Source organism: Diadema antillarum, unplaced genomic scaffold (assembly GCF_040938485.1).
Source record: "Diadema antillarum isolate AM-2024a unplaced genomic scaffold, OU_Dant_1.0 scf00000143, whole genome shotgun sequence".
Classification (NCBI taxonomy): Eukaryota; Metazoa; Echinodermata; class Echinoidea; order Diadematoida; family Diadematidae; genus Diadema; species Diadema antillarum.
Window position 1 is genome coordinate 603,234 of NW_027271032.1, and position 14,739 is coordinate 617,972.

At 38.3% G+C, this 14,739-nt stretch overlaps 1 protein-coding gene across 1 annotated transcript; it reads right to left on the reverse strand.

The window, feature by feature from the left end:
• Positions 1–1,270: 1,270 nt before the first annotated feature.
• On the reverse strand, positions 1,271–13,720 carry LOC139721451 (IST1 homolog). Its single transcript, XM_071632767.1, has 8 exons — positions 13,579–13,720; positions 10,643–10,753; positions 9,608–9,684; positions 9,051–9,242; positions 8,211–8,294; positions 6,278–6,391; positions 5,290–5,502; positions 1,271–1,635 (listed from the first exon to the last, which is right to left on the reverse strand). Exons 2-8 carry the CDS (start codon positions 10,728–10,730, stop codon positions 1,552–1,554), a joined length of 852 nt encoding a protein of 283 aa, XP_071488868.1. The 5' UTR covers positions 10,731–10,753; positions 13,579–13,720; the 3' UTR covers positions 1,271–1,551.
• Positions 13,721–14,739: the final 1,019 nt, after the last annotated feature.

Genomic DNA, 14,739 nt, shown 5'->3' on the forward strand with positions numbered 1-14,739 from the left:
AATTGCAATGCAATACCGGGAAAATTATTCCCTGTATTGACAGAAGTGCTCACACTGCAAATGGTTTAGATACGTGAGCATGTGAGCCCTAAGTGTGCATGCCAAATGCAATTAAACATGATGTCAAATTCATTGATTTATCAAGGGCATGTACTGTACAAAATTGTATGTGTAGGGGTAGCAATCAGAACAAGGTTGTATTTGGGCAGACAGAATAACTGCACGATGAATGGTATACATGTGCGTGTGTGTGTGTATGTATGTTTGTGCATGCACCTGTATGTATGTTTGTATATACGTAGGTACAATTTTGTGTATGTAATATGCACACGATGTGTGTATGTATGTATTCTGTACGTATGACTGTATGTATGTAAATGTTTATATGCTTACAGCTATCTCCATGTGACATGCAAGTAGCCAAAAGAGAAACTTCATGTGATAAGAGTTTGCTCCTGACCAGGGGTATACACCAATATCTTTTAACATCACTTGACTGTACATGATAGCTGGTTAATCGCGGATGTTAGATCAACCCACCATAATATACACAGATATTACCGAGTATATGTCATTCCAATCGAATATACAACCGGTCAATTGGATAAGAAATCATCTATTGTGTGCAAGTATATACAGAATCAATACAAACAGAAAACACTGTGACTATGCTGTAGCAAGGAACATAGAAAATATGTGCCCTGTCATCACAGAGGATCAATGAAGTTGCTAAATATTGTACTCTCTTTGCTAATATTTTCCAATTTCCCAAACACTCTAAAAGCATTCGAACTATAAGTTGTTTGCCCTGCTTTCCTTCAATTTAATAATTAATCATAAAAATGATTCAAATGCTGGTCACTTGCAAAACAGCAGCTGAGAAAATCAGCATGAAAGTATAAACGTAAATGCGATTGTACCATGCTCTTCATAAAACAAAACAATTTGATATTGCAAGACATTATCATACATTGGACTCGAGGTATCTTAAAATCAAACTGCCAATATAAAACAATTAGTTTTCTTTTTTTCTTTTTTTTAATAATGTAACTGCCTTATTCCATTTTCCCAGCTTTAATGTCTGCAACTTTGCAGTGAAAGGTAACATACTGTTCTTTCCCTTAGTACCACAGCTTGACGCATAGAACTTCAATTGGTGAAAGAATGATTTGCATACATGATTGTATGAGTACATACATGGTATGCAAAAGCAGTACACATAAAGAGCTTTTAGTGGAAAAGCAGAACAATGTGCATATATATTTCTGGACTATAATTCCATGGTGCATACATAAACGTACATCTTGGTTACAGCAACAACCCTTTGACCATTCTTCCACATAGCATGCAACACGTAATGTCCCATCAAATACTTTGCGATAAAAAGCTTTAGCTGTAATGTTTGTAGTGAGGGGATGAATATCTGAAAATATTTATGAAGAGACAGTTGCGCTATATACAAAATGCGAGCCCTTCTCCCTGGGCGATATTACATTATAAGAGAATAGACAGTAGACCGATGATGAAGAATAATGAGTATATTGCATGGAGTCACAGGTATGCACAACTCACCTGTCCATTGGGTAAAGCCCCCACAGGGCCCTTACTGGGGAGGGGTGGGGGAGGACCCTTTGTCTAGGTGTAGACAATGCAATATAATTAATGTTTTACTTTTCTTTTCTTTTTTAACTGATACTATATATTTAACGCCTGCCAAGAAGCAGAGCGGGATAAAATACTAAGGATGATGGTACACGTAGGAATTTATTTTATATATATATTCATCACTCCGAAATAAACATACTACTGATGAAATGATGTATATATGTGACCGTGCACCTCAAAACGAACATAAAGTCGCACACACTGATTTTGCGTGAGGACTGAAAATAAGTGAAATGGGTCAACCTAGCCGAACTTGACTTTTTCATATTTTCTGAAAGAGTGGGTCTTCTTTTACATTATGCTAAAATTTGATATCATAAAACGGGCAGGAAAGTGTGTTTTTTAGCAGTTTATCTCGAACATTTTTGGCAGAATAGCGCGATTAGGTGTGTCTTTAGAATTCCGTTTTCATTTCTGAAAAACCTTGTCCACACTCTTCACTTTCAACTCTAATAACTTTTGAAAGGATAGTGCTACTGCTTGAAAGTTGGCATTAATTATGGACAGAATGTGTTAATGAGGCATGCTTAATTTAAGTTTAATCTGATAATCCCTTCATTGTTGTTACTCTGGTGGTTTACTTCCTGTTTTTTGTCCCATTCATCACACAGCCATTGCGGTTTGGTAAAGATTAAGCGCTTGAATAGACACTGTACTTCAGAGCCTCTTTTCTCAGTTCACACTTTTCCTGAGTTCGTGCTTTCTTTCCAATATTTAGATAGGATAGGAGAGTCCATTTGATTTGAGTTATGCATCATTTTAAAACTTAAAGTCTGCTCTTTTAGAATATGGTCTAAACTAAAAATTCATGTCTGGCGACTTTTTGTTTGTTTTGAGGTGCAGGGTCACATATGGTGCTACCAGTTAGGAGCACTTGAGAGAAGAAGATAAAGATGATATTGTTTAAAATATTCAAAAGTACGATTACACAAGTTTTCAAAGAGCTGAGTTATTGAGACTATGGTTTGAAATCTGTTGTGGATACTGAAAAACACAAAAAACTGTGAGATGGTAAGGTTTCAGGATTTGGGGCATAATTTTGTAAACATACCAGCAGAAACTCTGGTGGAACAACATTATGCTCTTGAACAGATTGTGTGTTGTGTGTTACTGAGGGTGGGAGAACTGCATGGGAAGGCATACATTTGTAGATGAGGTTTGATCCACAGATAAGAAGGAACAAGTGTCTTTGATATGCTTTTTCTTTTTCTTTTTATATGATTCTGTGTGTCAGGCATAGAGCCAATTCTGGACTGGATCTACAGTAATAAACTGAGCTATGTAATAGTGTTTTGTGATCTGATCAAATGTACTTTGAGCATAATAAAGTCATACATATGCACTCTGTTTTACACACTATTAAACTGATATTACAATACCAAGCAGAGTTGGGCATCAAACTTCTATAGTTTGTGACACTTTTTGCATTTCCTTTCTTTTACTTGAAGACTGAAAACAAAGGTTCTGGGAACTTTCCCACTGCAAAATGTGACCAGTAACATTAAGGGCAAAATTGCGGCTGGTGACACTGAACGTGTCATATCCCATTGACATGGGATTGGCTTAAATCTGTCAGTTTATTGCTGAAAGTACAACCAAAGTTAAGACTTTAAATACTCCCAAGAACTGATGCCAAAATTGGCTAAAACGTTTTCCCTTGGTCAGTTTTCTGGTGTCCTACTTTTAGGTTTCATAGTTTACTATGTCATTATCGTATGCATTGTATATGAAGCACTTTATCATTTTTTACATTTCCATTTGCATGAGTAACAGCCACTTCAGGTATCAAAGTCGAACAAGCAATCCGTGACAACAGAACATGTCTGTCACCAACAGCAAAGACGGCCAAACAGTGACTTTTTCTCTTGGGGTCGCTGGATTTCAGAAAGTGAGGAAAGGTGATGTGATGTCCCATCAGGTGAGGCTCAACTGTACATGTCCATATTGTATGCCTGCATTTTCATGCCCACATCCAGGGATGCTATTAACCTTGTATACAACACTGCAGTGTTCTGAGGGCTGAAAAGGCATATTTTTTATGGAAAAATAGTATTTTTCAGTTTCCTACTATAGACATATGTAGAAATTTTTGGGGAAAGAAGTATTTTCCATGAAACCTGCAGTATTTTTTTTTTGCAAAAAAAAACAGAACTACTGCCAGAAAAAAAAAAAGGGGGGGGGGGGGGGTAACAGGTGGCATCTCTGCACATCTGTGGGGGAGGAGTTACATGCTTTAATACTGGATTATGACTCCAGCCATATACAGATGTGACTCTGCTAATGAACATATACCGTGTATCATATCATCATTGCATATATATGTTGTTGTTGTTGTTGTTGTTGTTGTTGTTGTTGTTGTTGTTGTTGTTGTTGATATTGTTGTTGTTGTTGTTGAGAGTATGATATTTGGGAAATCCTGTATTTTAATGCATTGTGGTTATCATGCCGGAAAGAGAATAGAAATTATTCCTTTGTAAAGAACACAGTTAGCAATCTCTCACCATGGAGAACATTGCATTAGGGTTGCAGGAGGCAGGTATTTTGGCATGCCGTCAAGTTTGGGACTATCAGTCAACATCTGGAATTTGTGAACATACACGTACAACTACCATAAATTTGAAGGCATATACGTACAGCAGCAGTGACGGACATAAAAACATAAAATTTCAGGGCATATTATTCTTGACCGTAAAATATAGTGGACAAAGGCAATATGATAACCATTTGCCAAGCAATAGATCATGCAGTAAGTTGCTTTTACACAAAAATTATACATGCTTCCATGCAATTCCTGTATTGACAGGTCATGAAGTGAATATAAAAAACATAGGAAATCCAACATGGATTAGGTGCACAAGCATTCAATAACAACAAAAAAGTTTATTATCAAAGAAAGAAAACCAAAATGCATAGCGATAAGCATAAACCAGGCAGTGCGCTAAAGACTGATTGAATACATTGTGGCCAAACATTTCCCTTTGGACCTGGAGAGCAATTTATGCTGGTGCATTAATTGTCATTCTCAACCCCCATGTTTTTGAGTTGTTGTTTTGTTTTTTGTTTGTTTGTTTGTTTGGTTGTTTGGTGGGTTTTTTTTTTTTTTGGGGGGGCAAATCTTTTCATACTTGTGTGCTTCTCAGATTACACTTGACAAAAAAACAAAACAAAACAAAACTGTGTGCTTCTGAACCAAAAAAATAAATAAGAAGATATTAAAAGAACTCAGCTCACCTCGGTCGAAGCCTTGCCAACTTCGCGTATTTTGCTCTGAAGCACAACCCCACACAAATCAATTTGCTTAGATTACTGGCAAATCGCAAGAACACCATCCATAGCTTTGTCATAAAATGTACATCACAGCACGCTTGCAATTTTCTCTGCAATTTTGTTGTACTGCATATCTAGCATAAACACTTCAACAAAAAACAAATCACATGGCTTTGAAAAACCAGGTTTTTTTTTTTTTTTTTTTTAAGTGCTTGTGCATTGCCATCCCAGTATAATGCGGCACACACAGGGTTTACACCAGGACACACAAAGAGGGCTTTTAACCCCATGATTAACTAAAATAAACAAACAAACAAACAAAGAGTTAATAATTATGTGCACCATCTCCAAACTCACCTGTGGTGGGGGGTAAGCCATGGCCGGGTTGGGGAGTCCCGGCGGCGGGTACGGGGTCGGTTGCTGGGGCATGGGCATGGAGGGCATGGGGGCGGATGGAATGGCACCAGCAGGCATTCCACCTCCTCCTCCTCCGCTACTTCCTCCGCTTGGAGGGCCAGAGGGGGGCTTCAGATCGTCCAGGTCAAGAAGTAGGGTCTCTGCATCTTGCCCCTGAGATGTAAAAGCACAGTGGATTTTGTACGACATTTTCTAACTTTCTTCATCTTTTACCTACGACGTTCTACAGGGAATCATTTTCAAATTCAAATTTGAATAACAATGTCAGCTGACGAATAATATGTCAAATGGTATCCTGCCTACACACTTCTGTGGAAGAAAACTGTTACACAAAAGATAGTCTGTGTAGCAATGGCAAATTGCAATGACCAGGAAAATGTTTCCCTTTTCTATCTATCAGGATACACGCATCTATGAACCTCTTCTGCCCTTTCATCCTATTCATCTATCTGTCCATCCATTCATTCATCAAATTATCTATTAGTATCTATCTGTCAATCTTTGATTTATCTACTAAATTTTATCAATCTCTCTGTTTACCTATTTATTCTATCAATCGATTCATACAAATATCTACGTATCTGTCATGAACTTGTTTCCCTGCTCTTTCTAGCTGAAAATTGGTCTTAATGGAGTAAGTATTGTTCTATCCAGATAATTCATTTCATAATCTCATTACCATGCATACCAGCTGATTTCCTGAATAATCAAACAAATTCATGACTGGCAATGTGTATATGCAACGTACATGTTTATACAAACATCTATCAGCATTCCATTATCACCACCTAATGGGCACTGGAGCTGTAACTGCTTGTGTTAACTTCATAACCACTTAACTGCAATATGAATATAGGAGTGCTTTGGCAAATGCCAGAAAAGCATCATTCAAAATGACTTTAGCCATTCAATCAGCATTACAACTTACACTCAGTACCGATGGATCAGGTTCAAATGGCACATTGTGACTCCTGGCGATTTCAATCAGGTAGCGTTCCACAAGAAGCTTTGGTGGGGCTTTCACACTCATTTTCATCTTTAACTGAAATGCAAAAATATATCAGTCTCTATGACAAAATCAAGGGGGAAAAAAGTTATCTCACAACAAATAAATAGGGTATCATATACTGTAAAACAAGATATTTTCACGGCATGAAATTTTCGCAAGTTGCCTGTAACATTCAATGCATGTAGTGTAGACAAGAACTTTTGCATGCATTTCAATTTCGCGAATCTTGGCTCTTGCAAAATTCGTGAAATCAAAATGCATGCGAACATTCATTCTACAGTAGCTACATTCAAACTTGCCCTAGCAGGCTACCTGTCTAAAGCAGCCACATGCGGCCACTGGACAATCCCCTCAAGAGAAAAACCACATTAGAGGACCTGTGTATAGCAGCCACCTGTCTAATGCAGCAAGCGGTCACTAATTTTGTTTCTGGATGTAGATGCTAACCTGTCTATAGCAGTCTATAGCAGTCACAGACCCATACGGAGCTACAGTTGAGCCCATAACTCAGCGTGTTTTCCTGCTTTGCACCCGAGCCAATCATTCACAGCCCACAGTTCAATGACCATCATTGCTACATTTACTCGCCATTCAGGCATGATAATAAACTTGTGAAAAGCTTGCTTGCTGTAAAAGCACGCTATTCCTGAGCAATAACTTGGTCAATAACAACATTGTTCAATGCACAAAACACAATACACATATATGTACATGTAAGTACTTTTGGATGTACATAACAAACACATGTACATGTATGCAATAAACACGAAATGCTAATAGCCTGTCTACAGGGGCCACCTGTCTACAATGGTCAATCTTGGGTGGCCACTATAGACAGGTTTGACTGTCTATCAATCACAGCAACTGCACTATCCCATTACAATATAATTATGTGTACATTTAATATTGTGTACATTAGTTTAATATTTTCCATCTTAAAGAGAATCCTGGGATACCATAAACTTTGCATAGAGACTTTTTGATTTTGATGGCTGTCATTCAAGGAGAGTACTGTATACGCTATAATTTTCGCGTACATAAATTTTCGCGAATTGTCGCTGTCACACAATTTCGCGATTGGTTAAATTCGTGATTGGGGGACCAGAGAAAATATGAAGTGGCAAAGAAAGTGTGAATTTTCAACTTACTAGCAAATAAGAATGATACTAGTTAAGTCATACACTGCAAGAAAAAGACTTGCCAAACTCTGCGAACTAGTAAGTTAGAATTCAACATTTGTGAAGTGGTTAAGTCCATCGCGCTAAATTTCTGATGAGTGGTCCCCTTGCGATAATGGATTGGCTCTCTACAGTATTCGTAAGTAGACTTGGACGTGCGTAAAGAAGCTTAGCCAGTATGGTCTGTTCGGTAAGCCGTGACATGGTATACTAGTACTGAAATGTTTGTATCATCAAGGCAAGGGATTCATTTTGGAAGGTAATATTTTCGCGTGTTGTTAATTTCGCGAATAGCTCCCGACTCGCGAAATTCGCGAAAATAAACCCCCCGCGAAATATATAGCGTATACAGTATACAGGCTATGAATCCAATACCTGAAAATGTACAAAATGTCAAAATGTCAAGGAATGGCTGGCTTGTTTGCAGCATGCCAGGAAAATTTTATTTATTGTTATACAAAAACCCTTTAATCCGATATTTGCCATGATGAGACTGTAGTCCTTATTGCTTTTGTTTGATTGTTCATTGGTTGGTTCATTCCCTTTTGACAGAAAACACAAGTAAGCAGAAGGCGTCAAGCACAGGATACTAGTAATCCATACACAGAAAGGGACAACTCATGTTACCCCATGCTACCAGGGCTTTTACATGTGCACATGTGCTTGATTCTTACCCTCTCATTCACCCAGTTTTCCTGGTCGGACACACACATCTGGGCAAACTCCTTCCCATACTTGTACGTCAGCTGATCCTTTATCTGTTTGAGAATAAAGCAAAAACACACATTTGTCTGAAATTACACGGATCATTTAAAATTTAACCAACTGTCTTGTGAAATTGGCAAGAAATTCTATACCAATCTCTCACATCTCAGTGACTTGGTTGATATTATTTGTAGTGCAGTCATGTAAATCGTCACACCAGAGTACCATGAAAAGTAATTGAAGAACTTGCTTTCTCCAACATTGTTTTTTGTTTTTATTGTTTTTCAGAGGAGTCGATATCTCCCCGCCCATCAAGAAGTTTGAAATAAAAGAATCGTGCAGCCGGACCTCTGTTATCTGGACATGTGGGGTCCAGCGTCAGTGCAGATAAGCGATTTGGCCATATATGGAAGAAACAATGTTCATGTGGATGTGCATGTAGCTGCTGACTCAGTGACATGGTGTATACACAACAGTGGTGTAATTTATGCTAGTTTTCATAGAATTGTAGTTTTTTTTATGGTAACTGAAACATTTTAATATGAAATTAATAACATGTTTCTGTTGGGAATATTATAGGTAAATCATGTGAGGTTTGTAGAAGTTCTTATTGAGTCTAAAATCACTTTGTGTGTGTATGTGTGTGTGTGTGTGTTGTGTGTGTGTGTGTGTGTTGTTGTTGTTGTTTTTTGTGAACATGTTCAGATGATAGAGAAGTCTGGATTAGAGATGGCCAGATAATCAAGGTTGGACTGTATTATGTTTAGGTGATAACAATAAAGGCTGAGATAGAGACCAATATCCTTTACCACTTTGAGCTCAGCGACGTCGGTCCACATCCTGGGTGCCACCCAGATGATGCTGGCTATTCCCTCTTTCAGTCCCTCGTCCACCGTCTTGGTGGAGCTGATGAGACCAAAGCGGGCCAGGAGGAGGTCGCAGTAGAGTTCGATGAGCTCCATGGCTTCCACCAGGTAGTCCTCACGGATGATGTGCTCCACCTGTCATGTGATCAATCATGTGACTAGATATTGTGACAAGCAAGTCATATGTCCAGAGTGATAACATTTAGATATTCGGAACAAGTGGATTCCCCTTCAAAACTACCAACCGATTTCATTTGTTCACAAACATCACACAGATACAATGTACTTTGCTCATATGGGATAACAGAATTCTGCAGCAAAGTTTTCGCTTTTTTTTCTCACAAGAAGATACAAAAAACAGGAATAACGACACAAAAGAAAATATTAAAAAAAAAACGTTCACATTTAACTTTCAGGAGTTACAAGGTACCTAATTTCCTCTATAGTTACTACACTTTTTACTACACATTATGCATCAAAAAGTTATTGACTTGTCTTACCCTTATCCTTGCTCGTTCATCCTTTCCATTGCTGATGTATTCTGCAATCTCTTTTCTGGCCTTCAAGGCTTGCTCAGCTAAAAATCATAGAATATAAATAAAACAACTGTAAGCAGTGTTTCATGATACTTGTCTCCCAGAGATCTTAATCCCTTTATCTCTAAGATATCTGCATGCAGCAATCACTAATTACACAAATGAAGTGACAGATGAACATCAAACTATACATCTTTTAATACCAAGGAAGAAGTACTTGTGAGAATGAATTATGAGGAGATCAGATACAGACATAACTTCCTTCATCACCAGTCTGCAGGTAACATTCACACTAAACTATCAACCAACAAATCCTAGAATGTCTACTACACTGTAAGTTAGTAAATATTCCCCAAGTACTATGCAGACAATAGGTTAAGGGTCTTATGGTTCTTTAAGATTTTCTGCTACATTCAGTGAGTAGGGGTTGACAATGAACGAAATCTCTTGGTACAAAAGGATCAACTCTTTGAGTGCCATGGTGTCCCCCCCCCCCCCTTTGTGCCACATCATTCTGAGACTTGCAATGCATGAATGCATTTGGAAAACACTCTGTTCTTCAAAGCCATATGTAACTTTTCACAGATCTATGTGTTTATGCTACAAATGCAGCACAGCAAATTCATAGAGAAAAACGGCAAGCTTTGCCGTGATGGATATTTTATGACAAAGCTATAGTTATGAATGATGCTTTCAATGTACAGTAGCATCAAATTGTGATTTATCAATCAGTTTGTCAGTATGTGTGCGGCTGTTCATTTAAAGCAAAAATATGCACAGCTGACAAACCATAGACTGAGTTAATTAGAATTATAATTGCAGTACTGTACAAAAAACTAATACTCACAATTTGGTTCACTGCAGACAATCATACACAGATACTAACAAAGTCAGATCATATAAAATAGATGGCAAAACATATGTTTCGTCATCTTGATCTTTTCTACACTTTGAATTTGATCTTCAATTCAACATGATGATAATTGTGTGTGGACTTACTTTTCTTTTTCTCCAGAAGCTTTAGTCGATTGACTGCTAGCTTCAGGTTGGTGCTAAGCTTACTTGCACTGTGGCCACCGCTGAACATGGCTGAATATGTACTCTCGTTACCTGTTACAGGAAATGTTATAATGCATGGGGGTTATGCATCTTATACATGTTGTACGACTGTAAAGTAAAGAACTCTCAAAAGATTATTCTATGCACTGGGTCAATTTCAGTGAAATCGACCCAACTGTACTCATAAACTTCACAGATGAGCATATTTCTGTACATATTTCAATATCTCAACAACAACAAAAATAAATTGCCATAATAACCTATTCCATTTCACACTAGTTTTATGGCTAGCACAAGTTCGAAAAACCTCCACACAGCAAAATCTATGTTTTGACAGTACCAGCAATGAAGAAATCTACATACCGTAGCTGATTCAAGTTCATACATATTGATACTTACAGTACATACCGGTACTACAGTATAATCAGAATGTAAAATGCTGTAACATAAAGATTTAATTTTACATATACTAAACCCAAATATATGCATAACTAAATGAGAAAAGAACAGCTTGTGTTTTGCACATGCTCTAAAAAAAAAAAAAAATACATGTAGATGAGGAGGCACAATATTTGCCACAATGACTGGAACAATCCCTTTTTGTTTAATTTGTGTAGGAAACCATGACAGAAATTAGATTGCTCCAATTTACATTTCAGTCATGAATTTTAAATTTTGTAATCTTTTCAGAATACATATGAAATGAAAAGCCTTACAAACAGTATTTTTCTGGAGACTTCACAGATACCATGCTTTGTAAATAGTACTGTAGGGTCGATAATTATTTGAATCAAGAAACTGGAAATAAACTCACTTGTTACGATGTTTCACCAATTATCGATCTTCAAATATCAATTACAGGGAATAATTTTCCTACTCATATTTGATTTAGCTGTTTCAGTGTGGTAGTTTTAGGGGGTGGGAAAGGAACATTATAAAAGAATGTTACCCTTAAAAACCCTAACTCTGGGGCACTCCTTTACACAATTATACAGTTAAGCACCCTGAGTCAAAAGAGTGCTATCTCTGTACGTTGAAAAAGAAACACAAATTTTGCGCCTCTATAAGTTACGTAAAGGCTTACTTTTATAATATTTACATTTCTTACCTACATTTGTAATTCATATGATACATTCACTTGTTCATTTCCACACTGATCCCATGTGGTCTTGAAAAGACGTTTTTCTATGAGTTCATCTCTATACCTCCCGTTCATTCTTTGACTTTTGATGTAACCTTTGCGTGGCACTTTGCGCATTGGCGATATGAATACGCATAAGAGTCGCGATGTGAACCTTTGCGTGGCACTTTGCGCATTGGCGATATGAATACGCATAAGAGTCGCGATGTGAACAAGGCCCTTTCGCTGTGCACTGTGTAGTGGCGAGCGAAAGGGTTCGAGTGCCTGGTCAGAATGCTACACTGCTACCGACTAGCGCAAGTGCAGAGGTTTCAAATCCGTCCTACGGAGGTGAACTTGTCCTTTCTAAGTCATCGATTTGGACAGAACTGGACTAGACCTACAGTGTATGTACATACCAGTAGGTCTAGTACGGCCTAGTTTTAGCGGAACCAAACGATCCCATATCCTGTTGTCAATAATTGGACTACATCTGTATGTATTCAAATTGACACATTTTTTAGTATTTCAGTAGAAATTTTAATAGCCGCGATACTACCCCATACCAGATCCTAGCCTGACCAGACCGCTGTGCCAAGCACAGCGGTCTGACATGTATTACTGTTTAAACATTGTAAACGACCGTCACTATTGACGGCAAAATCACATAAAATGCCTTTTATTTTGTTTGATTTTAAGAGTAAGATAATTTTTACCACTCACCTACAGCGTATTTTCCTGATGGTTGAGTTGAATTTGGTGTTTTGTTAGTATCCAGACCTTATTTTATTGTTGAATTTTTCGGAGTAGATTGTGCGGTGGCATCTTTTCCTTCGAGAGCTTCACAAAATCAACAAACTACCACGCATGCGCAACCGGAAGCGGTTTCATTTTACGTACGCCCGTGCGCCTGTGCGCCTGTGCGTTTTATGTGCCATGTACATAAAGCTACAGCATTCGTATCTGCGCATGCTGCGCCGGCAATGATTTGACCTTTTCATGGGTCACCCCGACTAGCTCATCACTTCCGCTCCCCGACTAGCTACGTTGTAGTATACGAGAGTGAATGCCATTCAAATAACACGCAGATGAGGAGTGAAGCAATACGGACGTTTACAGACCTGACTTTAGCCACGCATTTCGGTGAGTTTTTGACATAATTAAACAAAAAATTGCATGCCGATTATTGAATGATTATCATAGATTACGGGGATTCCTTATATTTTAGTTTTCCATGATTAATAAAGATATTCATGAAGAAAACGCACACCCACTGCTGAAAAATAACAACGTCTGCGAAGGAATAGACGTGCAGCCGCTGTCGCTTCACGACAGCGGCTGCGTATAGTTAACCAGATCCCAAATCCTAACAGTACAAATGCACAGCCCGATTTTTTTTTTCTCTTTTTGGGGGGGGGGGTGGGGGGGGGGGGGGGGAGTGCCAAACAAACAGGAACTCCTTGCCTAAGGAACTTCATACTTGCCTAGCCCTAGATATGTTGTGGCTGACTGCATTACCAGGTATTAATTTCTTCTCCGTTTACTTGCTGTTCAGGTAAATTTACTAACTGAGTGACAATCAAATGCCACAATTCGTCTTTACATCTTTGACCAACACAGGTATACATTAATGGGACTGTGAAAATTACCCCCGCGTTACTACACACAATAGACATTCGCATTATACAAACCAAGCAGAATCAGCTTCGCGTAGGTTTTAATATATTCACAAATTAAAAGAAATACTAGTACTCACTCTGTCGCGTAGATGGTTTAGCTCAGACGTCAGACCTAATCGGACTCGAAATAAAAAGGAACGATTCTCTTTCGGCTGACTTCAGTGGCTCATCTGTTTCTTCTCTCTTTAGCGGGTCCACAGCACCTCAGGAGCTTCGTTTGTTTACGCACGTTGGGTGTGAGACTGACTCACAGATATTCCACCACCTCTGCTCTACGTTCAGCTCCAGACAGCTAGCTGCAGCTGCAAAGACTTTTCTTCGGTTCCTCTGATTTTGGTTACTACAATCTGAAAATAAATATGGAACCATAAATGTTATACTCTGTTCGAAGGATGAATATTGCCAACTATATCTATTTTGTCATTTGGATATCTTGTTAGCAATAGTCGTTCATTTTTCTCCTTTGTTTTTCGCATGCCGACCACCAACTAATATCGAATCACATTACACGCCATCTATTTTTATATCACGACGTCACCACATGCACACTGGTGACTGAGAGTCACCGGATCAAAGACCCTTGATCAGTTTAAGTTCTGTCATGATCTCTTTTAAACTCACTCTGTTTGCCTTGCGTGAATACTACCGCCCCCCCCCCCCCCCCATTCTCTTTCTTCTCCATCTCTGGCATGGATCCCTCCCCCCCCCCCCCCCCCTTCTCTCTCTCTCTCCATTATGATCTCTCTCACACAAACACACACACGTGCACAAACCCTATCTCAACATTCCTGCTTTTTCTGGTTTGTTTGGTGTCTTTATTTTTACCTACGTTCCTACCATCCTATCTGCATGTCTCCTTATCAGTAGTTGTCTAATGACCATTCCACCTGTCCATCTATTTATTTTGATATTCATCTATAGCAGTACATGTATTGATTTTTTTCATCTAAGTATAATCCAATAGCAGATGATCAATTTATTTATTTACACATCTATTAAATGTATCTATTAATTGATCCATCTATCCATCCATCTATATCGTTCTATCTTCATCTCTATCTTTGAGTATGCATGTGCATTTTTCATTTAGTTTACCAATATTATGAATCTGTCAATTTGGGTGCTTGTAAACATTTGAAAACATGATTTTAATGACCATCTCATCTTCTGTGAATTGTGATGCGGTTGTTCCATTACCAACAACATTCATGTTCTATATCTATGTCAATGTGATACAA